Source organism: Numenius arquata, chromosome 11, assembly GCF_964106895.1.
Source record: "Numenius arquata chromosome 11, bNumArq3.hap1.1, whole genome shotgun sequence".
Classification (NCBI taxonomy): Eukaryota; Metazoa; Chordata; class Aves; order Charadriiformes; family Scolopacidae; genus Numenius; species Numenius arquata.
In genome coordinates, this window is record NC_133586.1 from 14,777,622 (window position 1) to 14,804,605 (window position 26,984).

Genomic DNA, 26,984 nt, shown 5'->3' on the forward strand with positions numbered 1-26,984 from the left:
TTACAGAGGCACTGGCCAGTATGAGTTCCCAAAGTTATGCTCCTGAGGTCTGTTTTTTTCAGCTCCGTTCCCCGCAAGAGACGCGACTGCTTTATATGGCCTTGCGTGCATAGTTTCTCCTTGCTGATTTCTATCCACATCAGCTAGGGAGTCACTGCAAAAGAGAGAATGCTAGCATGGACCTTCCCCTGCAGGCAAGGCAATCACAGAATCACAGAATGATATGGGGTTGGAAGGGACCTCTGGAGATCATCTAGTCAAACCCCCCTGCCAGAGCAGGTCAATAAAGACTCCTAATGTGTCTTATCATTACAAAAGGTGACTGTTTATTCTGTTGACACCTCAACTATAAACTCTCTTACATATTAAAAAAAAAACACCCCCCCCCCCCCCAAAAAAAAAACCCTCAGCGCTCAGACCACCTATGTCTTTATTAACAAAAATTTCTGGGCACCTTGGTATTGAAAATACAAAGCAAATTTTCATTATTTTTGTGGGTCAGGATGTTTCAGTGGTATGTCTGCAGGATTTGACCTGCGCTCAGTGCTCTCCACAGGATGGTGCTGGAGTGGCTACATTAGTGTTACTCCCCAAGTGACTGATATAATCACTTAATAATGTTAAGTATTTCTTACTTAACTTGCAAGATTCAATGAGTGGTCAAAAAATATTACCGTACTGTCTCAGTGTGTACGTCTTCTGTGATCATATGCAAAATACACTACTTACTAGTGTAAGGCCTTTCCACAGAAAGAGGATATTCACAATCTCGCACTTCTGTTATCAGAAGACTGTTGGCTGCAGCAGGATTTATCTTGCTCCCCTCAGGAGTAAGTGACTGCTAGCAGCTGTCCTGTCTCATCTCTGCAGGGCAGAGAACTTTGTAACCGCCTACAAATTGGACGTGATCTATAACTCTAACTTTTAGCTCCCTATTCCTAAATTAAGTTGGCATTTTCAGCCACAAAGATAAACATTCATAAATTATTTCCAGAAGTCACATGCAAAGACATCTCTCTCAAATCTTTAAGAAATGGTCACATGCCATCTGCTGCTGTTTAGAAGTTTTTGCTTCTTCACAAGGATCTGGTTAAAGTACCATAAACACTTGCTGTTGTCTGTGTGGTATGGACTTCAAGCAAGCATTTTCACAGGAGAAGGAAAAAGAAGGTGATATTGCACTAAACCCACTTGTCTCCAATAGACAGATTGCATCTGACTTGCCTCCTATGATTCTTCAAGGTCAAGGAAAGCCAATTTGTGACTATGTGATAGGAAATAGCATGGTACAACAGGACCAGACCTGCAGAACAAGGCAGTTAGCACTGGGGACCTAGTGCTCACACACTGTGCACGTTTTGTGGGCTTTACTTTGGACCAGCTCTAATCTATTTCTCTGTACTGAATGCAGATTACTGGTTGGAGCACATCATCTAATTTAGTTTTCAATTAGGAACAGGGATCCTGTTCACATGCTATAAAGCTGCTCCACTATAAGAATCAACCCACAATAAATAAATCCGATTATTTGCTTCAAAAGCACACTTCTGATCTACACTGAAATGCAAATGTAGTCCAGAGATGACATGGAAGACTTAAGGGGGTATAAGAGTACTACAGGATAAATTAGTATCTGATAGGAACAAAGATTTCACACAGTTCCTTGAGGGACACATGACCTGTGCCTGTAGGGAAGGAGAACGTCTGACTTGATTTTCAGACTCCCCAGGAGTCTGTGAGAGTGCAGATGCCTGCAAGAAAACATGGCTGACCCCTTTGAGGCTAAATCGCTATGAATTCACCTTAGGTGAATTCACCTAGGGTGAAGTACCAACAAAATTGCTTGAACAGCTGAGGGAAGATTCAACGGGCAGGTGGCAGAGAACTGTGGAACCATGGTCTAGACCAGAAGTGCTCTTTTGTGGGAACCCAGCACTCTGTAAGCAGACTCTCCCAACGCTGGTGAATGCATTCTGAGGCTCTCAAAGAAACTGAGGCCATGTGTTTCCATGGCCACACCAGAGACAACGGCTACCCTACAATAAACTTTGGTAAAACAACTCAGCTTGTAAATTAGGATATCATTGCTTGGTATTATTTTTGTTTTCCCTAAAATCTGATGTGACACTCATCACCTCACCAAATGCTCTTTTGGATTTCACTTTGTAAGAGACCTGGCTTTCCTGTGCCCCATTGAAAGCCTCATCATAGGCAAGAGCAAAGAATTAGACCCCCATCATTCACCTGCCTCTCCAGCTAAATTCTCTCTCTTTTCCAGAATGTTTACTTTGTTTACTGCCAAGGAAAGATTAACCATTCTCCAGGGCAAGATTATTGCAATACTAAGTATGAATTTTTAGGCAGCGCAGAAAACATTAATCTCCGACAGAAAAAAAAGATATCATACCAGCCAGTTAAGCATTCTAAAATGCTTATTCCCACAATAACCTTTCAGTATACAGAAAAGGCATTACAGAAAACATTTAATTCGGCTTTAAATACCGCAATAACTGGAAGGAAGTTACTTACCCGTATTTTTCTGCAAGTTCCTTAGCCTCTTCTTCTTTCACCACTCTTTGGTCTTCCAGGTCACTCTTGTTTCCACATAATACAATGTCAGGGTTTTCACAATATGCATGCATTTGTAGCTGACCTAACAGCAACAACATGAATAGGGGTCACAACTTACTGTCACACATAAAGCTCACTAAGAACACTATCACATTTCAGGGGACACAAAGTCCTTCAGGAAAACGACTCTTTGAAAAACAGAAAACAACCATGCTCTCTGTTATCTCACAGGACTTCTGCTATTGCCCTGAGGAGCGAGAGAACAGGTGGACAATCCACTATCACATATCCAGTGAAAAAGGCAGGGAACAAGTCACGGGAGCAGAAGATTTACATAGTTAGCATGGAAGCTGTATATTTGTAGTGTAAGGAGTTAAGCTCACCAGGCATCTTCAGTGAGCTGCCAGGAAAGGATTATACTTCCCTCTTCTGATGGATGATGCAGTTTGGGAACTCCTTTGTCTAGACACACCAGTCTAGTAACATTTGCCTTCCACTAAGTTTTGCTGACAAAGCTTCAGGCGAGTCAAAATAGAGTTTTGCATAGGCCTTTCACACACTGAAATTACTGAGTATCTCCAGAGCCAGGGTTATGATGTTCTCTCAGCTTGCTTTTATATAGGTTAAGATTCAAGTTCAGTAGGCAAAGCTGAATTTCAGGTAAGCACTAGAAGCCACCACTAGCAGCTATTACAATTATGAATAAAACATTCATTTTCTTTTACTGACAAAGCTATTAAAAAAAAAAAAAAAGAGTATTTTCAGTTCTATTTCTCAGTGAGACTCCATATTTACAAACATAGCCCCCTCCCCGCCCATGCAAAGAAAGAAAGAAAAAAGAAAAAATAAAGAAATGCCATACTTATCCAGTTCCTGACATTGAGAAAGCTTTGCTCATTTGTCAGATCAAAGAGCAGAAGAAACCCCATGGCATCTCTGAAGAAAGCTGTTGTCAAGCTACGGAACCTAGACCAGCAAAGTTAAATTAGTTGGCTCATCTGACAAGTCACTTTGAAAATATAATTACACAAAGTCATGAAACTGAGGTAACTTAAGACTGAATTAACTAGAATGAAATATTTATCATCATTGTTTTGCTGATGTAGGGACTGCATAATATTACTGTGGTTTAATCAAGGCCTAAGGAAGTCAAGGAGAGATTTCACTCAAGTGTGAGAGCTTTAGACTAAGTCTTCTACTATAAAGCATGACTTGATCAAGATTCAGAAATTAAAATAAGAATGAAATTCAGACTTTGAACCCTATACACATCAGTTCTTGATTTTCAGTCTATCAACCACTAGGATGCTAGTCTTTTGATAGCCAAATAGAAAAGGATCCTTTGAGGTGATTTCACCTGTCTGACTTTCCCAAGGCCTCGACATATTTACAGAAATTTAAGGAAAACTTAAAAAAGAAAAGCTTTAAAAGCATCTATATGCATTGGCCATGAAAAAATAAACCAGAAGTTTCCAAAAGACAAAAAGCAACAATTACAGTTTTAATGTTCTACAGTTGTAGGTTACAGTTGCAATTTAATGGGTATTCATAGGAAACTTTCCATTACTGTTAAAATTAAAGTAAGTGCTCTTTCCCATCTTCAGTCATACAATCAAAATGTAATAATCAATAAAAAGAATTCATGTACTCAATTCCACTGGCATCTAGCTTGATGACAACTGCCTCACTTGCTAGTTGGGGGTGGAACATACCTTTCCTGCCCTGCAGTATCCCAGAGCTGAAGATGTATCCTCTGTCCTCTGCCACCAACACCATCTGGCCCATTGGGTCTATACACCTGTAAAAGGTAAATTTGCAAGACTGAGTGTCAGCAGTCCAGCCTCTATAGAACACAAAAATAACTAACATTTAAAGTCATTAAATGCAGCAAATCTGCAAAGATTCCAACTACAACTCAATCTCTCTGCTTTATAAGACATCCAAATGAATATTTAAAAATCAGGGTAAAAGTGAAACTGGAAAAGACATATACATTAGACTATGGACTCCAAACAGATATTTAGAGTGGCCATTAAGTTTCATTAGACAAGCTTGATTTTAGTATTTTGATTTTCTATTTTTTGGTATTATCTTGTAACATGTTCAAATCAGAATATAAGAAAGCAACAATTGGATCATGCAATCTGGCAATGTATTTGTACTACTAACAGAACCTCATTAGCAAACAGAATATACTCATAGAGATAATGACCTCTCTTCTTAGCTGCCAAAAGATTGCTGATAGAGACCTTATCATATCATATCTTAAAAAGCAGAAATTGGATGATAATAACAAAAGCTGAAGAGTTTACTCAACATGAAAACAGAAATAAGGGCATCTGTTTGCTTTGGAAGGATCAGATAAAAAGAGTCATTTCTTGTTCAGAACACTTCATGTTAGGTCGTCTTCTTTACCTTCAGCTGTCATTGTACCTAAGATTACCAGTTACAAACATATCTTTAGAGACAAATAAACTTGCTGAATTTGTGGATTATATGATTCAGGTTATGAAACCTAAATCTTATCCTGAGTTACCAAATGTGCTGATCAAGTAAACCCACCACGTTCACTATCCCACAAAAGGAATACTAACTTACTCAAGAGACCAGGTTTGTGTTTCAAAAGGTATTTACTCCTTGCACTACTGTGGTGCATGTCATCCATCCAAAGCCAGTCTGCACACTGCCCGTGACACCATCCAGATTTCTGGACACTTGGGAAATCATCAGACTACACTGACAGGCATCTAATACTTCTACACAAGAATGAGAAAAACTTGTGCCAACTCAATTTCTCAATGCAGTAAGGACCAGCATCCAATTGGTTATATTAATGCAGTGCCCAGCTTCACATCAAAAGTGCGTTTGCCTAGTTTAGTAACAATTCAGAGGTTAAAAACCCCAAATAAATAAACCTCATTTTTCACAATTCTTGTCCAGTAGTGGTAACTGCTTAGGAAGCCAGATCAGCTCTATGCATCATGCTATCCTACTTCATTCACACATTTTTAAACGATTTTTAAATCAATATTACAGGCTTTGTTCACTAGTCATTGTTGTTCACAAACAGCAAAACCATTTTTACTGCAGCCCAATCTTTTCCTTGTGGAAAGGAGTTCAACAATAAAAGTGCTACTCCAGGTACTATATGCACAACTCACAGAGTAGATACACTCATCAACGCTTGCTGAGCAATAAGAGGTGTTTGTTTAGAATCAGCTCTAACTTTGGGGGAAATGAGGAGGGATGACACACAAGAACAACAAAAATAACCAAGTAAAATGAGACCATTTCCTTGTCACAAGATTAAGTACACAATAGCTATTGATTGCATGCCTACACGTAAGGATCGGTAGGCCAGATTTTTAAAAAATAGATTCTAACCATCACCAAGACAGATACCCTTTTAAAGTAGCACGCTGTGAAAACTCACCACTCTCTTTTCCCGAAAATCAATGCCCACCGTTGTGATAAATTTGGAATTAAATTTGCCATCCGTATATTGGTAAAGAAGGCTGGTCTTTCCTACTCCAGAATCACCAAGTGCTAGAAATTTTATAAGGTAATCATAGTCCCCATCAGACATAGTGAGAATTCAGGAGACACCTTCAAAAGCAAAGCAAAAAGGATTAGTCAGTCAACAACTCTGCCAAGGCTTCTTTTGACAAATGTTTAAAATACAAATCACTACTTGAACTACAAAGCATCCAGCAATAGGACCGGTTCTGTACTTTTTTTACAGTGGTTTCACCTTAAAGTCTCAATTATCAGTATCAAATTCAGCTGTGACTGAAAAAGTACATAGTTAATTTTATTACATTCCTCTCTAGAAAGAGAAGGCAACACAACTTTAACTTCTTCAGGAAAGACCGAAAATCAAGGTCAAAGTATTCAAGACATCTGGAACGTGAACTGCAAAACTGTTTTTAATCTGCATGGAAGTTGGCAAAAGCTACTTAAACATCCCAGGAATGCAATTCTGACCTCACATTCACTGTGACACTATAAACATATGCAAAAAAAGTATTTTTTTCCAGATGCCCTCTGCATTTAAATAAAAATGACAATTTTCTATTAATAGCTATATCTCAGTCCTGAAAAAGTTTTCTCATACAAGGAGGAAAAATTCAAGCAATATGTTGTTCTTTTTGTTGGAGTTTTTTTTGTTTAGAGGACCAATTTTCAAAGTTTTTCAAGCTTTCATCATGATGCTAGTTAATAATTTGAACTAAAATGGGACTATTTAGTTGAACTAAATTGACTATTTAGTTGAACTAGTTAATCATTTGAACTAAAATGGGAGTGTTTAGTATGAGGAAGAGGAGGCTGAGGGGAGACCTCATCACTCTCTACAACTACTTGAAAGGACACTGTAGAGAGGTTGGTGCTGGTCTCTTTGCACAGGTAATTAATGACAGAACAAGAGGGAATGGCTTCAAGCTCCAACAGGGTAGGTTTAGACTGAACATTAGGAAAGAATTTTTCACAGAAAGAGTGGTCGGGCATTGGAATAGGCTGCCCAGGGAGGTGGTTGAGTCACCATCCCTGGATGTGTTTAAGAGCCGCTTAGATGTGGTGTTGGGGGATATGGTATAGGGGAGAACTTTGTAGTGTAGGGTAGATGGTTGGACTCGATGATCCCAAGGGTCTCTTCCAACCTAGACGATTCTATGAAATCTTGATCCTGAATTGCCATTAAACAACACATGGCCCCTTTTTATTCCTTTGAAGAAATAACAATATCAAGTATAGTCTGATCAAAGTGCAGCAACAGCTAGAATGTATAATAAAAATCACTGGCAAATTTCACATATACTAGAAAAGACTGATGTAAGCACACTAGTACTTTCCTGTTGAGTAGCTACTGAGCCTCTCTTCCCCCAAAACAAACAGTAAAAAGCTGCTTTGTGTCGTGTTCAAAGACAAGAACATGAAAAGATAAGCCTAAAATAACCATTCTAAAAGCAACATAAAGCTGGCATTGAATTGCCTCTTATGAAGGAGGGAAATAGACACCAAAATACAAAACAGAAAATAGATGATGAAATGAAATACAAAAAAAAAGAGTAAAATCTGCTGTTTCAACTGTAAATAAGCATTTTTGGAGCTCTCTGTAGCTTGAACTAGATAAAATTATTCATTTCAAGTCAACCACTGCAGTAGCTTGCATCAATGGCAAAACACCAATTCATTTCTTGAATATCAACTCACAGCTTGAGGTTTAGAATAAACTCCATATCTCAAGTATGTGGGCGTCAATCATCATCATTAAGCTAAAACCATAACTATCTTTAAAGCTTCAACTTTATGTTAGTACTGCTCTTGGTTACAAGGCAGAACTGTGATTAGTCAACTTAGCCATAAGTGAACCTACCACGATCAAATGCAGACAACGGTCAGATTTACACTCAGATACTCTTCAACTGAAGAGTCACTGGAAAGCATCTGACACTTTTTTGCCATTTCCAGTTTTGAAGTCTCCCTTTCCCCAGCCAAGGCATATTTTACATTATGCCCTCAATGACAGTAAAACCTTGCAGGAAAAGGGGGTTTAGGTGACTCACACACACTACCACACCACAGCCAGCTAATTCACTTTCCACTGTTGTGTTTTAATACAAAGTTTTGCAATAAAGATTGAAACAAAAAAACCCCAAGTAATAGTTATCAGTGAGCTTTTTGGATAAATATACCACAATTGCAGGCCTGCATCCACCACACAGGTCTGAAGAAGCAGCATATTCAAGTGAGAAAGTTGAACAGGCAGTCACACGCTGACATAAGAACATTTTTAGAAGAAATCAAGAGCCCTGACCCATTAGATACACACATACCAGCAAAAGGGGGTTTTAGGTTTTTTGTTGTTTTTTAAATCATTCCCCTTGTTAGGGAAGGGAAAAAAAAAGTAAAATCAGATTGCCTACCTTGTAGCTCTACAAAGTCTTTTCATTGAAATGCACTAGAAGAAAGGGAAAAACATTTTTAAAAGCAAACAAGGAGGTTTTTACTAAAGACTGGATTTGATTTCTACTTCCATCTCATACACGGTGTTTCTTTTGCCCTCAGATGTCCTCCAAGGGCAAAGGACTGTATAAGCTCCCCCTCTACCCAAGTACATGTTCTTTCAGCTTCAATCCCCTAAAATAATTGTTGCTTAAAAAAGCTTACATGCAAATCATAGGGCCACTGTATTATACAAAGACAAGCTAGCTTCATGTCTTTTCCTAAGCTATCCCACCTGTATTTGCCTTGTCTTGTTGGGATTTTGTTAGCTAGCTATAGGTATACAGAATATACTTTTAATAACAGATACAAATGATAGTGCCACCTAATCACTGCTAATTTACATTATAAGAAAGCTAATATATCATGCGCCATTGTGCAAGACCTTATGGAGGAAGAAAGGGCACTATAGCTCTTACTTGGAGCTGTAAGAAACTGTTAGGGTTCAGCTACACCCTTCCACTGGACAGAGCTGGGTGAAAGCTGTGATTAAAACAGAAAGGTCAAGGTTAGACCTTGGGGAAGTAAAACCTAAAGGTATTCCTATTGTCATATCCAATTCATAGAGTATCTGTTTGGACAAACACACCACATCATTTGGACCACTTAAACCTCAATTCTCCATATGGCTGGTAGAAGCCCTTCTCAGGAAGGGCATAAAAATGACTTCTAAAGGCTTTCTTTGAGAAGGAAATTTTCTCATTAGGTTTTTGAAATGCACACACCTTTCACTGCACCCTATAATGTCAATCTATTACTCAAATATCTCCAGGGAGTGGTTCTTGTGAAACCCTGCACAGTTAACCTATCCTTGCAGACATGCAAAGACCTATTTTCATAGCTGTTTCATGCTTTGTCCTCCTCCCTGTACAAATATTTAAAAAGAGATCTCCACCCTCTACTTCCGAGACCTGCAGTCCTAGCGCCCCGACACATCCAGCTCCACACAACAGAAATAAGAATTCATTCACAGCAAAGTACATTCAGAGAAAAACTGCTGTGGAGATTTTAAAAGTCATGGCCCTGTTACTAAAAACCCATCTCATTTTTTTCCTTCCGATTTTGCTTTTTTTAAAAAATTAGGCTTTATAGCACCACACCTTCCAGACTTTCCTTCCACATTTCTATACCATGTATATCAGGAGAGTGGAAGGTTGAAAAGGAAGAATCAGAGAAAACTGATGATACAATTAGGATTCATCTGGTCACCAAAAGAAAAAAAAAAAAAAAGAAAACTGAATTCATTTTAGAATGAGTATTCTCAAATCTTGCTTCTACAAGTAAGAACTCAGCTGAAAAAAATTCACTGATGGACACAGCTTTAGGCTCTACATCAAGCCCTCCAGGGTTTTGCCTTTTGTAAACCCCTCCCTAAATCCCATTCAGCTCTGATTTTGCACTTCACCTGGCATGCAGATGAACAAGTGCTGGGAAAACTCCACTGGCCTTTCCCATTGCTGTCAGGACCCCCACAGCCATCACTTAAGCTGTGCCTGTACAGCTGCCACTCTGGAGCCTCCACATACTCACATGTCCAGATCATGGCTTGCCAAGAAGGGATGCTCTGCAAAGCAAGCACCGCTCTTGTTCAGTGGATTTCCTAGCCCAAGTTACTTTCACGTTAACAGGTATCCATGTTAACAGGCCCATATTTTTGCCTCCAGGACAGAAATATTACAACCCTATTGCCTGATAAAACATTCAAGACTATGGCAATGCTGCTCCTGTATAAATTAAGGAAATTGGCTTGGCATGCAGGATTTCCCCTGTGCAGGATGGGGACAGGGAATATGCTTTCTGAACGGGCCTTGCACAAAACATGCAAATCCTGTGCTGCTACAAAGCTGATGGAGGGCAGAAGGAAAAAGGAAGAAGGCACAACGAGATGAATAAATGAAAACACAAGGGGAAAAAAAAAAGCCAAACCACTAAGCTGCAAATAAAAATGTGTACACACACACACACACACACACAAACAGTGTAAAATTCAGTAAATCTGAACATGCTCTTAATCAGATAGTCCTCAAGCACATCAATTTGAAGTAAAGTATACCACTTACCACAACCTCTGCTAAAGCAACAGTTAGGGCACTGGAGATAGTACTTCCACTAGGAGTATTTTTCTAGCACCACCTCTTTAGCACACAGCCAAGAGGCTTACGTGTCACCTGTTTGCATTCATGTTGATGGGTGCTCAGAGATAAAGAGGTGTGCCTCATGTCTCCATGTCTACGGAGGGTGCTGCCTGACAGCATGGCTGGGAAGCAATTACACAGTTCACATGTCCCATTTATTCCTAGAGGCAAACAGCATTTCAGAAGAGATTTGTGCATGACCCACCTAGGAGCAGATCTAACGTATCTGCTACATAACCCACACACCTTAATACAATGACATCGTTCCTAACAAGTGTTTTCATACAAAAACATATTCATGATAGAGTATATAGATCACAGCTGTTCAGTTCTGTTCATAGCTCTATATCCTTCTCTCCCAGGTGCCAGGAGGATACAGCAAACTGCTGTTTTCTTTCTTTCTCTCTTGTACAGACGCAAGGACGCTGCACTGCCCCACAGGTACCATGGTGAAAGCCACCTTTACCACAGATTTCCAAAGAAGAGAAAAATTATTCTTTGGCAAATACTGGAACAGAAGGTATTATGTCTGACATGACTTCAGACCACACCTGCAACACCACCTCATTTTCCAGAGAAGCAATACATATTTAACAGAAGAAGCTTTTTGGGTGTGGAGGGGATGCTCACCATACTACACCACCTAGCCTGCGCTCCCAGAGCAAAAAAGCCACTATTCTGTATGGAACTACTCAAATAAAACTGTTTGTTTGACTCAACCCACTCTTCCCCCTCATACCAAGTGAAATAACTCTCTGTAAAGCTTGACATCACCCCAGCATCCTAGAGCTGCAATGTAGCCAGCCATGATGCCAGTGACTAACATGGTAGGATATAACACTCAACTATAAAGAGACAGAATAATTCAAATTTGCCAAAACACAGGTATTACACCAATAATTAATTCAGATTTTAAGATATCATGGGATTTTATCACATTGTCCTTTGGGGACGGAGAGCAACTCCCCAACTCAACGGTTACAGTTAACTTTTAACAGTGTCCACATTCTGCAAGTGTCACTCAGCTCTCAGGGAAATCTTACAGACAAAGACAGAGGAGTTGTGTCTTGGCCTTGCCCTCTTTGCTTGAGAAAACCAGACCCCACTGGAACAGTGGGACATTCACTAGGCTGTGTCCTAGAGGTAGGAGCCAAACTGCAGTGAAGTCCCCCTGCAATAGAGATCCAGGTCCCAATGGACGGAGGGAGCGCAGTGAAGGGGTTGCATCCCTTGGCATCTATCACAGCAAGAGCAGTGTGCAACAGGCAAAAAAGCTGGAGTCTGCTTAAGGTTCCACTGTATTCATATATAATCGACTCATATTTGTAAATACACTCTGAAAAATACAATGCTATTTAGAGTTCAAAAATGCTTTGCAAATGAAGGTTTCCCCAAATATGGCTTTATTTGTAAAAAGCAGTTGAGGCTGCATGCTTATTATTAAAGAGTTGACGTGGCCATTGGGGAAAGAGGAGTCCAAATCCCACACAGACAGAAAAGGAAGATACTACAGGTCTCTTGATGAACCACGTGTAAGTACAAGTACATGGTAATAATACATTTGTACAGATTTTACTTGCACTTGCAAAATTATCAACTCATACTAAAAAAGCTTCTCACGTGGGCACTACACAGACTTGAACAACTTCAAGAGCTGTTTTATACATGACATGATCTGGTACAGCAGAAGCACTGAGAAAGTGATCTGGACCTCAAAGGAATAAATTCGCTAACCCTGTCATACCAGCACTCCCATCACACTACAGCAAAGCAATAACGATATTCTTGCCTAGCGTGAGTGCAGCGTAGCGAACGGCCTCACCCTGCTCTAAGGCTTCAGTAGCACCTTAATGCTTGCAGAACTGGTCACCATCAGACACTTGCCAGCTCTGTCGAAACAAGGGACAGAGAGTTAAACAATGTTCCTGCTTAGTCAACACTATTAGAAATGCCTTTGGCTAAAAGCGGCCAGATATATGCAAATGTAATATAAACAAATTATGGCAAGAATTTTTCATACCTCAAGTAACTGCTATGCTGGGGGAAGAGAGTTAATAAATAAGCACTTTACTGAAAGATTCTGAGCTGCGCTATTTTTTTCCTAGGAAAATATATGACTTGGCTTGCTTTAATTTTGGCCAAAATGACACTTTCTGCAACTTCTGGGACTTTAATATAAATAACAAGAAGAAAAACATCCCTTCCTCTCACAAAAGAAAGGAAGAGATTCAGTTGCTCCAAGCATTTATCTTTTGATTGTGCTCAATTGCTTTACATGACATTTTACCATTATGACCTTTTTAGTTTCAACTATAGAGGAATTCTAAGTAATTGTAGGATCAACATCTAAGGATTGTCTCTTTCTTGGAAGGATGTATGTAATTTTAAGTGTGATCAGGATACATATAGGAGTCTGCAAAAACACATGCAAAGAAAATAGTCTGTGAAGCTTTAGCTTCCAAATGCTGATGTCGCTTCTATCTCAGCTGAGGGTGCTCTAGGACACTTTGTCAGCTGTCAGCATTGTTAGAACCACAGAATTTTGCAAAGCAAGAAGAACTGACAGGCACACAAAGCACTCCGAGAATGAGTTATCATGGGAGATGCCAGGCATAAAAATCATGATCCTACCCAGAAAGGGAGCACAAAAAGGGTAAGTGAAGCAACAGGTCTGCAAGTGTGGTGAGAACCTTGCACAACAGGCCGGGCAAGGAAACAGCAGATTCTGGATTTCATTTCTAGAAAACAAGGGTAAACTGGGAATGGAGAAGCCAGGAAAGGAAACAACAGTTAGTTTTGCAACTACATCTGCATTTCAGCATAACCAAACGAACAAAAAGGAGACTGAATTTCAAAGAATGGCTCAGTTACATAAAGGAATGAAAGTCAGCATGGAACTGGAAAAAAAATGGAAAATAAAACCAGGAATGTTGCAGGTGATACTCCAATGTCACCCATGCGAAAGGATCTCTGTGCAGTTTCAACTTTTCTGCAAAAAGAACAGCACCATCTCTATTCCCTCATAAGTTTCTAAGACTTTCATTCTTCATGGTAAGAAAATACTGTAGATAATAAAGATTTGCAATGGTATCTGATGAGAACAGTTGAATTCTCCCAGAGGACCTGTCGTCCTCCTGGGAATGAGAGCTTTTGCCTCTCAAGTTACCTCTCAAACTCTCATCAGAAGTTGCTTTCAAGTTGTAGCAGTGAAGCAAACATCTGTACCATGTGAATAAACTCCAGATAGACTGGGGAAAATAAAGCAAAAATTTTTTTTTATTTACTTATTTTTTTAAAACAGCTCCATACTACTTACTCCTTTCTCAACCATTCAACTGTTCCTCTAATAAATACATTAAAGCCACAATGCCTTACAAGTTAACGTGCCATGCTTTTTCACTAACTTATAAACAGGAAATTCAGAGCTATGCCCAGCATCCTTTCGTGACGTGACAATTCTGACCGCTTTGGGACCCAGCTCATAGCTTACCCGCAGCCTAACCTTTACAATTGTAACACATCACTTCACTGTACCTCTTCTTGACAATAACAAGGAATTATGAATGACAGTCTTACATAGATCGACACAGTTTCCAACTCTTTCAGTCAATACAGGAGCCACTAGGATTTCACCCACAAAGCTGGTCGTATTCACAGGAGGAGGGAAATATCCAGAAGTTTGCTCACCCACTCATTCAGCAACACTTCCAAATTCAGAAGGGCAAGGAAAAAGAGTACCTTTCTATTTCTGCACTCAGAAATAGCCACTGAAAGATAAAGGAGAAGATAGTAAGAATCACACAGGATCATAAGAATTGAGCGTTTCTTTAAGGAATGGCTTGGTTTCCCTGGAGATAAAAACCTTCAGCAGACAGTGAGAATAACAGACACATGAAAAAGCAGAATAAAAGGAATACGAAAAGGTTAAAAAAAATCTAAAAACTGAAAAAGGAAGCAATTTCATATGTGCAGTTAGAATATAAATGAAGCAACATCTCAGGGAAAACATGTGCATGTACTCATGCTAAAGAAAGTATTATGCTTTATGCTCTGCCTACATGGGTGATTCAGTAGGCTGCAATACACATTAGTCAGGCCAAGTTCTTTGTTTAAGCCCGTTAAAGCACACACTGTAAACAGCCAGAGGAAAATATTTGCAGCTTCTTTAAAAATATATTATTTTTTTTTCTCCTCCAGGGACGGAAAGTTCTCAGCTGCCTTCCACCTTGTTTTGTAGGACAGATACCTGGAATCCAATAATGATTTTCCAAAAGGTCACACTGCCAAGCTTGTGAAGGATACAAGATACATGCTGCATTACAGGGAAATAATCTGGCAAAAATAAATTAACATGATTAGGTCAATTAAAAGTCTATGGAGAATGTCAGCCAACAGACAACCTGAATATGAAACAAACGGGACTATAAAACTTCATTGTTCATCCATTGATGTGGGCAAGTGTACAAAGGGGTGAGGCAGGAAAGAATTTCAGTGCAGAATTTAATCCACCTTTTCATCCTTTGGATTGGGAAATATCGGCTTCTCTTGTTCTTCATAAGAGGTAAACTATGTTGCTTGCTAACTCTACTTTTTGATTGGAAGATGCAACAAAAGTTACTTTTTTTTTTTTTAACAGCTGCTCCCATTCTTTAGCATTATTGTTTTTCTATAATATTGTAATTTGTCCTTATTTTTGGTGCAAGTTACTTGATTTAGCTCAACAATAAATAACAGGGGGACACAGTATATATAGCATTTACTGCGTTTTGTTCTGGCTATTTATGCCTCAGGAAGTTAAAAGTTTTCTCGTTACTTAGATGACTTTGAAATATCCAAAGATTTTGTAAATCCATCAGAAGTTAGTCTGTGTCTACATGCCAAATGAAAGCAGCTAACTACAAGGCATCATGGCCTTTGGAGCAGGACTCGAGTCAGATCACACTTCCAGCCACCAGTGAAAACATACTGTTCCTCAGAAAACTTGCTGATTATCAAAGTTATTGACTGAACAACTAATCAATATCCATTTCTAATGAGCTGTAAAATCTCTATTTTCTATGAATATCAGGCAGGACATTAGGATTTACATGTTATTTGTGAAAATATTTAATCAGAAGGGTTTCTTAAATGGATCTAGCACAAAGGGCAAAATAGATTTATAGTTTCTGTGGGAAAGCAAGGGAAACTGTCAGAAGCTTGAGAAAAAACTTGTCCAATCATTAGAAAAGGTTATTCCTTCTACTTCTTAATTTCAAATCCAATGTGCCTGGACTTCAAATACAAGGGACAGTCAGAGATGCTAAGCAGGGAAGTGGTACACATGGAGAGAGGCAGAAGGACGTATCTGGACTGATAAAACTGAGGCTCACAGCTAGGATTCACTTCTAAAATTTTAAAAATCATAAAATCTTGACAGAAGCATCCTTGCAGGTGCTGAGCTCACTGGGCCTACTCCAGATCATGCTGGCAACCACTGCAATGCGGAGACAGGAAACTGAGAGATGGGTCAGTCACAAATAATCCGCTCTTAAGAAGTCGCAAAAAGGAACTAAGACTTTGATTTCAGGGTCTGTAATAGTTACAGTATAAGAGAGAGATTTTCAGCCAGGACTGGGCAGGATTTTCTAGTAAACGTGTCTGGAAATAGTAAGCATATGTGATGCTTCTGTATATCATAAATGCAATGAAAAGGCTAGAAATAACTTGCTGAGAATACTTTGAGCAGAATTTAACTTGTCGATTACATAATAAAACACCACTTCTGCCTGAAACACAGCCACGCTGTACTCAGGCCACGATCCTGTTCTCTTCAGGAAGTTACTAACATTCGACAGCAAAGCAGAAATCTTGATCTGTAACAGCAAGACACAGACATTTTGGAGCACCCTTGCAGTTCAAAAATATTACTAGAACTCTTCTAATGAAGAAAAGCTAAAACTACAGGTTGGGGGCTTTTTTCACAAGAATTGAAAAATAAGCCTGTGTTTTCAACAAGTCACCAAATCTTCCACTTGAACAGCTCCGGAACTGCAGCCTGTACTAACACTGTCCAAACTTTTTATCGAGGCTATGCAGTCTGCCAAAATAGTCAGACAGGGCCTTGGCAAAATGTTTGTTTCAATTTGTATCCTAGCACTGCTTCTTTTCTAGAGTCTCAGGGAAGGGATAATTCAAAAAAAGCACCGATTAAGCGGGCTGAACTGCACAACACAAAGCTTCCATTCAAAAAGCCTGCCGTTTTTCAACCTGAGTTGGCAACACCATTTCTCTTACTGCTCTGAGCAGAATCCCATATTACAGCATGAATTATATTTAAATCTTGATATACAGCAAAGACTGCTCAGATAAACAGCACAGCAAACTAGAATTTCTTACACTAGTTCTTGTCATGAAGGTATGCATGAGCCCTGCAAGGAAAGCAAGAAAAATCACAAGTCTAACGCCACAGTTTGCCCATATTATCCTTTTGAGTTGTTCCCGAATCAAGGGAGGGCCCCAAGATGGCTCTGGAGTAACAACCCTGGCTGAAACCTGGCAGCTGTTGCCAGCTTTCCATGCTGTAGATGCCTTCCAGCAGAACTCTTTCTTAACATTTCATGCAGACGTACAGCACCCTCAATTTTCACTTTAACTGACCTACAATAACAGGCAATTTCCTACCTCTCTCCCCAGAAGTCTTCAATTAAAATTATAATTGAGAATGTTTCTGCTGTAGCTAATAAATGACATGGCAGCAGTGAGCTTACAGAACAACCACCCCTATAGCCCAAGAAAAAATATATAAAGTTATTCTAAGAAAAGAAATTGCCAGTCAGACTGCTCTAATTGATCCAAACAGTGCAAGTTCCCTGTAGAAAACTGCATCAAGAAAATGCATATGTAGTTTTCATACCACAGTGGATTCAGACTGCTTTCTTGACTTCACACTAGGTATAAAACTCCGCTTACATATGAAGAATCCAAAAATCTCATGCAAACTGACAAACCAACTTCATATAACAACTTGCAGGTTTTTACATTTTATATTTTGATTGAGAAAGGCATCAAACCTCTAAATGAAAAACCGGATATAAAGAGTATATAGATATGAAAGAATCTATTCAGCTATGCTTCTGTGCACAAGTCACAAGAAACTGGGAGTATGCAATGGTACTGTCCAACAAGAATTTCTATTTGAAAAGACTCATTAAAAGCAGGCGTTGCTGTATCATTTTTTATTAAAAGGCTGACTTTGGCTTGCAGCATTTGGTTTGACTTTAAATCAGTGCATGTGATTTCCCATAGGAGGAAATAAAAATTCAGTAATGAGATTTCAGTAAAAACAAATTCAATATGTGAAAAAAGAAAATCTGTTAGCACTAATCAGTACAGCTGCAGTGCCTATAGTGGTGCTACACTAACATACATCAGCCCACTCACTCCCAGAGAATTCCCACCTCACTAAGATCCCAGTTCTGCTTCTGTTTATACCAACAGTTGCACCATAAAGCATCAAACTGTATTTTTGTAAAGAAAATGCAAATCAGGAGTCACATTATTTCCTGGTTATGAAGTCAAACATTTTAGACCAAATAAAAGTTATTCTTAACTTTTTTTCCTTGAAAAGTTATTTCTACTTCCTTTTGACTAGAGCTTATTTCCCTCATTCCACTAGGATATGGTCCACGTCTTTCCATTAACTGCTTTTAAGAATCTTTTTAGTTCATTCTTTAAATTTTGTATAGTTTCAGGATGTTTCTTGGTCTTCTTTTTTTCAATTATTTTTTTTAAAGGCAAAAAAAACCCCAAAACAATTTCTCTTTGATGCCATTCTTAGTGACGTTTAAAGAATTCCAGCTGAATTAGATTACTAGTTTGTCTTTACCAGGCTTAATTATTAAGGGTGTTTTGTTTAAGATAGTGTTGTAAACAAAAGACATGCTGGAAAAAAGCAAATATACTGAAACCCACTAGGAGTATGGTGAAGGTAAGGCAGGCAGGGCAGCACCCTATATTAGAATATTTTCTTTTATGTTTTGCTCTATACAACAGAACCCAAACATTATCAAAATTTAATCCTCAAATAATTTAGGCTATTAGAAATCACTACCCTAAAATGTGCTAGAAATTGTTTCTATAACACATACCCAAAATGTACACGTAATGTAGTAATTAAGAAGCATTATATAACAGTAAATTACAATGAAGCAACTATGATATGATGGATATGACTATCCATCCAGTGCAGCACAGAAAAAAAAAAAAAAAATGATTACTAAGTCAAGGATTAATGTTTACAAAAATCCTTCCTCCTAGTTACTTTATGTAAGTTTTTTTATACACTGAGGACATCTACAAGGAAACAACAAGAAAACATTTATTTAAATACATTTATGAATTTGTAACTTCTTTCTCATAAACACAAGTCAAAGGGTGATGATCAGGACTAGAAAAATCATCTTAACATACTCTATGCTAGACATCAATTAAAACCCTGGGAAAGCCTTGTGACCTTCCTGCAGAACTGGAGGAGAATACTGTTTTCTGTTCTCTGAATTCCAACTTGGTTGTTTACAGTCTACAAAAAGTGGAGTTTTGGTCCATGATTAGAAAAATGCTGGCAAAAACATGGGCTAGAAAGGATGCCTGATTACAAATTCATGCTTGGGGTGGCAAGGAATGACCTAGTCAGATGGGAATATACATTTTGAGTTTCTTCCAGAGGAGTTACAAAACACAGTAATAACATCCCATCCCCATATTGCCTTTACCATAATTAATTTTAAGACAGAAACCATTACTATATGATTGAACAAGGAACGTGAACTAGATGAGCTGTCATGGTTCCTTGCAGTCCAATTTCTTCTGCAAATTTAAAATAGACTGTGTAACACACCCTTTTTATTCCTTTTATCATCAAAGGAATGTATACATTTAGTATATATGAGAACACACACCTTGGTGCGCAACTCAGTTAAAAACACCACCATTCTAAAGGACTGTTTTGTTAAGTATAATTTATCTTTGTATGTTAATGAGAACACAGGAATAAAGGGAGGGGGGAATTTCAAGCAGTACACTATTTAAAAATACTGAGTTATTTTGTTCTGTATTATGAAACGTTATTTGTGTGGTACACTTTACTATCAAAGGTTTAATTCCACCTTCTAACTGTAGAATGTTTGACTTTACACAGAAAGAAATGTAGTCTGATGACTTGGGACTAGAAAGGGCATCTTACGGTTATTGAATCCAGACATTGGGCACTGCAGTCATTCGTTTTAATCTTATTGATAAACTTACCCAGGTCTGTCTTTAAATCTGACTGATGTCTTTGCGAAAAGCAATGATCAGACATACCAAAAAGCTGCAGTTTTGTCATTTAAACCCAAAGCCTGTGTTTTACATAAGCCAGTATACTTCCCAGTTTTACATAAGCCAGTATACTTCCCAGTTTTAAGTTTACTTTCTCCTCTAGAACATGAGGATGCAGCACTGCTGACCTGTCTCTCAAAATCAAAATATTTCAGGCAGTTTGTCAAAAGTACAGCAACATTGTTTCAAAGCTCCTAACAGAGGAACAGTTGGCACACAAGTGTCAGCTCAAGGAAAACAATGTAATAAATCTTATAAAAATAAATAAAAAAAGCGAAAGTGTTTACATACCTATACTTAACAGCTGCAAATGGATCTGTGGTTTTCCAAGGGTACTTCAGTGACAAGTTTCCTGACACAGTTCAGATCTCCTGAATACCATAGTCATGCAAAAAGAGCCGTTTCTCATCTACAGGTTGTATCAGCAGAGAAAGAAAATAAAAACAAATATAGTGTAGTTCAGAATAAATAGCTCTAAAATTCGCACTGACACACAAAGCTGCCAACCCCACATAACCACCCTACCCACCTAATTACATTCAGCTGCTTGTCATGTGGTCTCACTGAGCGATCAACTGATCTCTTTTCCTCCTTTTAAAACTAAGCAACGTAGTTAACCAGATCTCCCTAAACCAGTTAACAAACATTGAGTCTTTGCATAAACTACTAACCCTCCTCCTTCTTGTCATAGGGAGAGGAAGTTGCAGTCTGTTTAATTACAACAACAACAAAAATCTACAGCAAACACGGTAACCTACTATAATGAAACACAGCGAGCACCGAAAGCTCCTAAAGCCTAATGGAGAATTTCAGTTTTGAGCCTGGTTTTATTTTATGCTTTACGGATGGCAGAAAAAGTTACCGATAACAAAATTGGCGCAGACAGAGTGAGACCATGTGAGGAGCTGAAGGATTTGGGAGGGCAGCGGCAGCAGTAGTACAGGGCTTTGTGGCCTCCACATCCAGCCCCTTCTGCTGAACCACTTTTGATGGCAACAAGCTCTCAACAAAAGACCAGAGTTAAGCTGTTGCCAGAAACTTTCCGAACCACTGCAGCTAAACCTGCAAGCCCCTGCCCAATCCTAAGAGACACATGCAGACATTTTCAACATTTCACTAATTTCATGTAAACCAACTCTTCCTCAACAACGAGTCCGTTCATCAGGGCCTGTTAACACAGGCACCCAACAGGCAAGATCCCCATGCCCAGCCAGGTTTCAGCACTGGTGCCTGCACCAACACACTCCCTGGATGGAGGTCCCTGCGCTGGGTCCAAGGGATGACAGAGGAACTGCACAGCCGTCTGCAGTCACCACAAGGCCTTGTCCCCTCTCACAAGCATCCCTGACATTACAGATGCTAACAGTAGAGGACTGAAAGGTGTGGACAGCGTGAGTTTTGCACTTGCCATGTAAGACTTAGCAGATGTGAGCTTTAACAGAAGACAGGTTGCCTTGCATAACCCTTTCTTGTCTCAGTTTCTTTCCTCACAGTATTTCAAGAGCAGAGAAGCGAGAATGGAAATTAAGAAGGTTTCTAAGACTACTCTACTGTCTTGTCATTTAAGTGCTGCAGACACAGACAGCCTGCTATAACATTTAACGTGTCCTTAATGCATTTGTCTACTAGTAATTTCTGACAACTCCACAAGCTCCTTAATTAACTCATTTCAGTGCTCAACAATCTCGCCTTCTCTTCTGCAAATAAAGGCAATTTTTACTTCCCTTTCCCCAGTGAACATCTATGCTCTGTTATACAGAGCTGGCAAACAACCGTCTGTGGTGGAACAATTTTTCATGCCCTGCCTTAGCTTTTTCCCAGATTTAACTAAACTCCATTTCCTTGACATTTTGTCACAGGTGATAATTTTTAAAACTCTACCCATTCTTGGCTCATCCCAATCTTCTATAAATTCCACCACAGTTTCAGAAGAATATAGAAGTCCCTTTTTTGCTCCTATGTGCTATAAAAAAGTTTTGGCTCAATTTTCAGCAACGTGAACATTTTTAATCTTTAACTGCTTCCCTGATCGATACCAGCACAATTACTTACTGTGAAGAAATATTCAGACCACAAACACCCGAGAATTTCTGGTAACTGCTCCAGAGTGCAGAAGGAGGAACAGGATAAGAAGTGTTGACAGATAAAGCAACAACCCTTCTGCCATGTTGCAAACAGCCCTGAGTGATGGCTACACACACTGAACACAAACTGCCTGTCTGGAAGTCTCAACCAGCAATGTAAATGGAGTTCAAACTCTTCCACATTGTAAGATTTTTGCCATCTTTAAGGGGAAAACAATTCATAAATAATTCCCAGACTTCAGCTTTTCATTTCAGGATGAAACAAGGCTGCTTAACTTCCCTCTTATCAAGTTGGTGTGAGGAATGCCAACTAATTTTCCCTTCCCCCTTCCAGGAAAGGGTTTTATCCGAAACAGTAAGACTTTGCTAGAAAGGTACAGCTGAAACAAAGCTTATTTTCTAAGGGTGAAGTTATGTTGATTTCAAACTGCAGAGTTAGTACCAAAACAGAGGGCCTCAGTTTACAAACTGGGAGGACATCAATGTTTGGTTACTTAAAGTCTCTGTTTTTAAACAAACACATTTGCAGCACCTCAGCAAACACTGCAGAAACAGCTGAGCCAACCCTACTGCGGTGGCAGGAAGTGCACGCAAACGGTACAGCAGCAGCTGGAACAGGAACCACTGTGGCCAGCCCAAGGTATGCTTTCCTCTCCCTGCTACCCCAATCCTAGGGGGTTATAAGAGCTTGGACATTTTCTAAGTTTATGTAGGGGATCAAAATTACACCAGTAAAGTTCTGAAACTGTGAAATGTAGTTTTGAAACTACAGCTCTAAAAAAGAATGGCCACCTATTTATTTATTAAATCTTCTCACTTTTTATGAAGAAGTTTTATGAACTGGTTGTATGAACATGACCTGAATGCATGGAATTTATGGCCCTCTTGTAAAACTGATCTATGCTATACAGGCCTAAGAATTTAGGAGGAAATTTGAGCAGTCAAACACAGTGCACAGCATGGAACATTCTTCATCACAAGCATCAGAATATTTGCCTTCATACATTCCATGCTCTTGAGAAAAGCTGCAAGTGTCTGAACTGCCCTGTGGCAGGTGTTTCACCTAGAAGAAAATGCTGGATTGTTACAGTTCTTGAAGGAATTAAGACATCTGGCACTGGGGACAGAAATCGGGGAAGAAGAGGATCTAGCACCAGTCCATTTCAGATAACGCTACTGAACAACTCATCTGTGTTTTCAAAGCCAAAAGCTTTGCCTAACACCACTGTTAACTGACTCCACTCTCCCCACGCCCCAATTACCTAATTCTATTGGAGGTCACTTCTTTAGCACTCTGACCAGTTAATGGCTTTTTCCAACACACACTAAAAGCTCACCATGCCCTTATCAACAGCTGTAGTTTTCACATGTGCATTCAACAGATGACCTGCAAGCCTATGCAATGAAAACTAACCAGCAGACTGCCAAGGGTCATGTTACTTCTTAGTGTCCATAAATCCTACCTGTGCCACAAAACCTCTACAGGAAATCAAAGAGGAAACTTTTAAAAATGCAAGACGGGGAAAAGCAGCCACTGGGACACACTGTCTATGAACTGATTCGCATATAGGCTAGCAAACTTCAGAAGAGTCAGAGGATGTGCTATACAGCAACTATTTCAGTGAGAGAAATACCCTACAAAACACAAAAAGCAGTGAGAAAAAACTAAATAGGCAAAGTATGAACATATTAATTGGTATAGGCGGATTCCTCTAGAACAGAATTATAGTTGTTTCCTTGGAATAAAGTCAGCTTCTCACAAAAAGACATTCTGGAAAAAATTAGAGGGACCGATGAGATGTGCTACAAAGCAAAATTGACCAGCTGTCAGGTGAATGAGCTTGCTACTTAATGCTGCAACAGCCCACAAATGCAGTAACACGCCAATATCTCAAGACAGAACTAAAAAGACCCGAAAGGAGGAGACGAAATCCTATATATTGAATTTTTTCTGCTTTCCTCTCACCAATATCCTTCCAAGAAAAAAAGAAAGAAAAGTCAACCCACACTCGGAAGATCAGCTTTCACACCAGAAATGCAATAGCTGAACTTTGCCAGCATCAAATCATGAAATACCCCTTCAGTGATTAAAATGAAAGTAGGTCAGGCAGGCTTTCCTGCTACCCAAAAGGCACATCTGCTACATATTTAGTAACACTCAAATTTAAAGTAAAACTTTCATGTTTTGTTCTTTCAACTATAAGCTCAACTAGAGCCTAGGCAATTTCTAGTAATGGTGACAGAGCTTTCTTTTAACATTGTAAGATATAAAGTACTGGTATGTTTAAAGTCATTAGCATTTTACACAGCAAAGAGCTTCTTAAAAATATTTCCCTCCAAGACAGGCTCTAGATGACTAACTTCCAAGAGTTACCAGGCTCTCTTCAAGAATTAAAAAAAGTTAACACTAAAATAATCAACAAATTAAAAGCATTAATTTTGGTTTCATGGAACATCATACTGCCAAATAAAGGAATCCTTCCCCTTAATTGGGCACTCAACATCAGCATTTTGACAAACTTGATATCAAACTCTGTCACCTTTTTCACAGGAAAAACATCAAAAGATTGCTTCCTGAAATAAAATTTGCTTATATTTGAAGAACCTGTTAGTATCCCAGAAAAGACTAGTAAAATTATCCCAAACAAGTGGATCTAAATGATTTGACAATTCTGTTGAACTACAAGTTTACTGCCTCCACATCAATTTCTATTAATGTGTAGGCACAGTTTATCCTGAGGCAAAGCCAAGAGTGTAGGTGCTTGCTCCAGATCTGAATGAAAAGAAAAAAAAAATTTAATTCCTAAACCAAGTTCTCTCTCTCTTATTAGAGTTCTGAAATATTAGAAAGAAAATAATAGGAAAAAATACATTGTCAATGTACAAGCAGTTAAGACACCAAGAAATGGTGAATAAAAAGTTCTGTATTTAAAATGGCAATAAAATGTATTAGTGTAAGAACAAACATGATTGTTCATTTTGACTGAAATGAACAAATTTGATCCTTTTGCATGTAGGAAAAGATATTTCGGCAACATTCACACTATTCAAATTACATCATCTGTACTCAAAAGAGGAATATTTAACCTAAGCATGCATGAATTACTCAACACGGTACAGCTCTTCTGTGAGACTGGTTCTGGTTCCACGTTTTGTAAAATTTATGAAGTGGGTGCCTGACCGCATGAAAAGAGCGCCCAGAACAGTAATGCCTGCCGACAGAAGTGTCCCTGTGTTTTGGTAAGAAGCTATAAAAACATGCTAATAATCTGATGTCGCTGTCTGAAAAGTTACAAATCTCATTTTAGATCGATAATCTTTATCTACATATTAAAAGGGTTGATAACTAAGTATATTTTTTTAATTAAAAAACGTAGTTGCTTTACAGAAAGCTGTTGTACTAATGTAAGGGTAACCTGTGCTACAGCTTCCTTAGAAAAGATTTTCAGTGGTTTGCAATCGTATAATATTAATACAGTTTTGAAAGTTGCTTTCATATTTTTATTCATGCTTAAGCTTAATCAATATGAATTTGTTCTTTGCACGACCTGATCCAATATGTCATTGCCAAGTAAAACATACCGCTTCTTAAAACTGACCTCAGAAGAGTTCCAATTTGGACACAGCTGGGCTTTCTTTCCAGCACAAGGAGACCCCGTTCACATCTTTTGTAAATCTACTTAATAGGACAAGTGGTCCTTCATTCTCCCCATAAACTGACAACAGTGTCTTTTTCATTTGAGATTTGCTCTCAGGAGGAAAAACTGAAAGGGCAGTTACTTGCATTATTTGACAGATAGAGAAGTATGCCTCTTCTGAGCTATAGCAAAGTATTTCTTTTGTCCTATATTATTGTTTGATCTTCCATGCAATGAAGCATATGAAACCTAACTAAACACCCATGATGCCTATTTTTCTCCTCTACCATTTCTTAAACCATGAACATCATTAACATTAGAGCTCCTTCATTTCCACATTTATTCAGTAACTCCCTAAGTTAAGTAAGACTAACCTGACTGGTTGATCTTGTGCAAGAGGAACGAGTGATCTTGTAAAGGTGGTGGTTCTGGGGGACATTACCAAAGCCGGTCTTTCAGTTCTATTGACCCGATTCCACTCCCTGTGTAACTCCCAATTACAAAAAATGTTACTGCTCCCATTCTTCATGATCCCCCAGGACACTAGGCCGAAGAAAAAATCCCTAAGGCTCAACACACCACACTGAAGATTGCAAATGCTATAAGGACTTCTTGGAGCAAAGCTCCAAATTTGCAATGCGAAAAACAAAGCTGAAATGAGGACATGTCTCTTAGCCTGGTTTCCTAAGGAAACAAAGCTGATCAGGGAGAGGGGCAGAGACACTGAATTTCTCTCATTTCTGCCTTCTCCCTCAACATCTGAATCCGTTGATCAGTTTTAGCACTCCTTCACAGAGGGGAAGAAGCCACAAAGATATGAAGTTCCTATATAGTTTGTGAAAAATCAGCAGTGGGATAAAGGAAAGAGTCAGATGCATGCTTCCACTGACAGACGGCACTTAAAAGTTTTTCAGTTCTAAAAGGGGGACCCACTAGCTGGCCAAATTGCTCCAGACCAGCCACAGCACACACTGCCATCATCGTCATTCAATTTTGCATTTACTTTCAATTTGGATTTAAAAACATTTTTTATTTAAAAGCAAATTAAATTTAAGCACATCTGTTATTTAAAATATATTTTATTTAAAATAAAAAGTTAAAAGAATAAAAACTGGTTGAGTTTCACCGTACTAGCAGCTCAAATGTTGGGGGGTTTTGTGTTTTGTTTTGTTTTTATACCTATTAGAAACCATGATTCT

General features: G+C 38.8%; 1 protein-coding gene across 2 annotated transcripts in view; it reads right to left on the reverse strand.

Annotated features, from left to right (window-relative positions):
• The window catches only part of RAB27A (RAB27A, member RAS oncogene family), a 35,109-nt gene that overhangs the window by 2,986 nt on the left and 5,139 nt on the right, over positions 1–26,984 (reverse strand). The window contains exons 1-6 of one of the 2 annotated variants that reach the window (XM_074155642.1): positions 10,635–10,870; positions 8,496–8,530; positions 6,005–6,177; positions 4,284–4,369; positions 3,434–3,537; positions 2,530–2,653 (exon numbers count right to left, since the gene is read on the reverse strand). In XM_074155642.1, coding sequence (XP_074011743.1) covers positions 2,530–2,653; positions 3,434–3,537; positions 4,284–4,369; positions 6,005–6,157 — 467 coding nt within the window. In that variant the 5' untranslated portion in view covers positions 6,158–6,177; positions 8,496–8,530; positions 10,635–10,870. Of the gene's footprint in view, positions 1–2,529; positions 2,654–3,433; positions 3,538–4,283; positions 4,370–6,004; positions 6,178–8,495; positions 8,531–10,634; positions 10,871–20,354; positions 20,473–26,984 lie in introns of those variants that run through there. The other variant, XM_074155641.1, reaches the window with a different exon arrangement.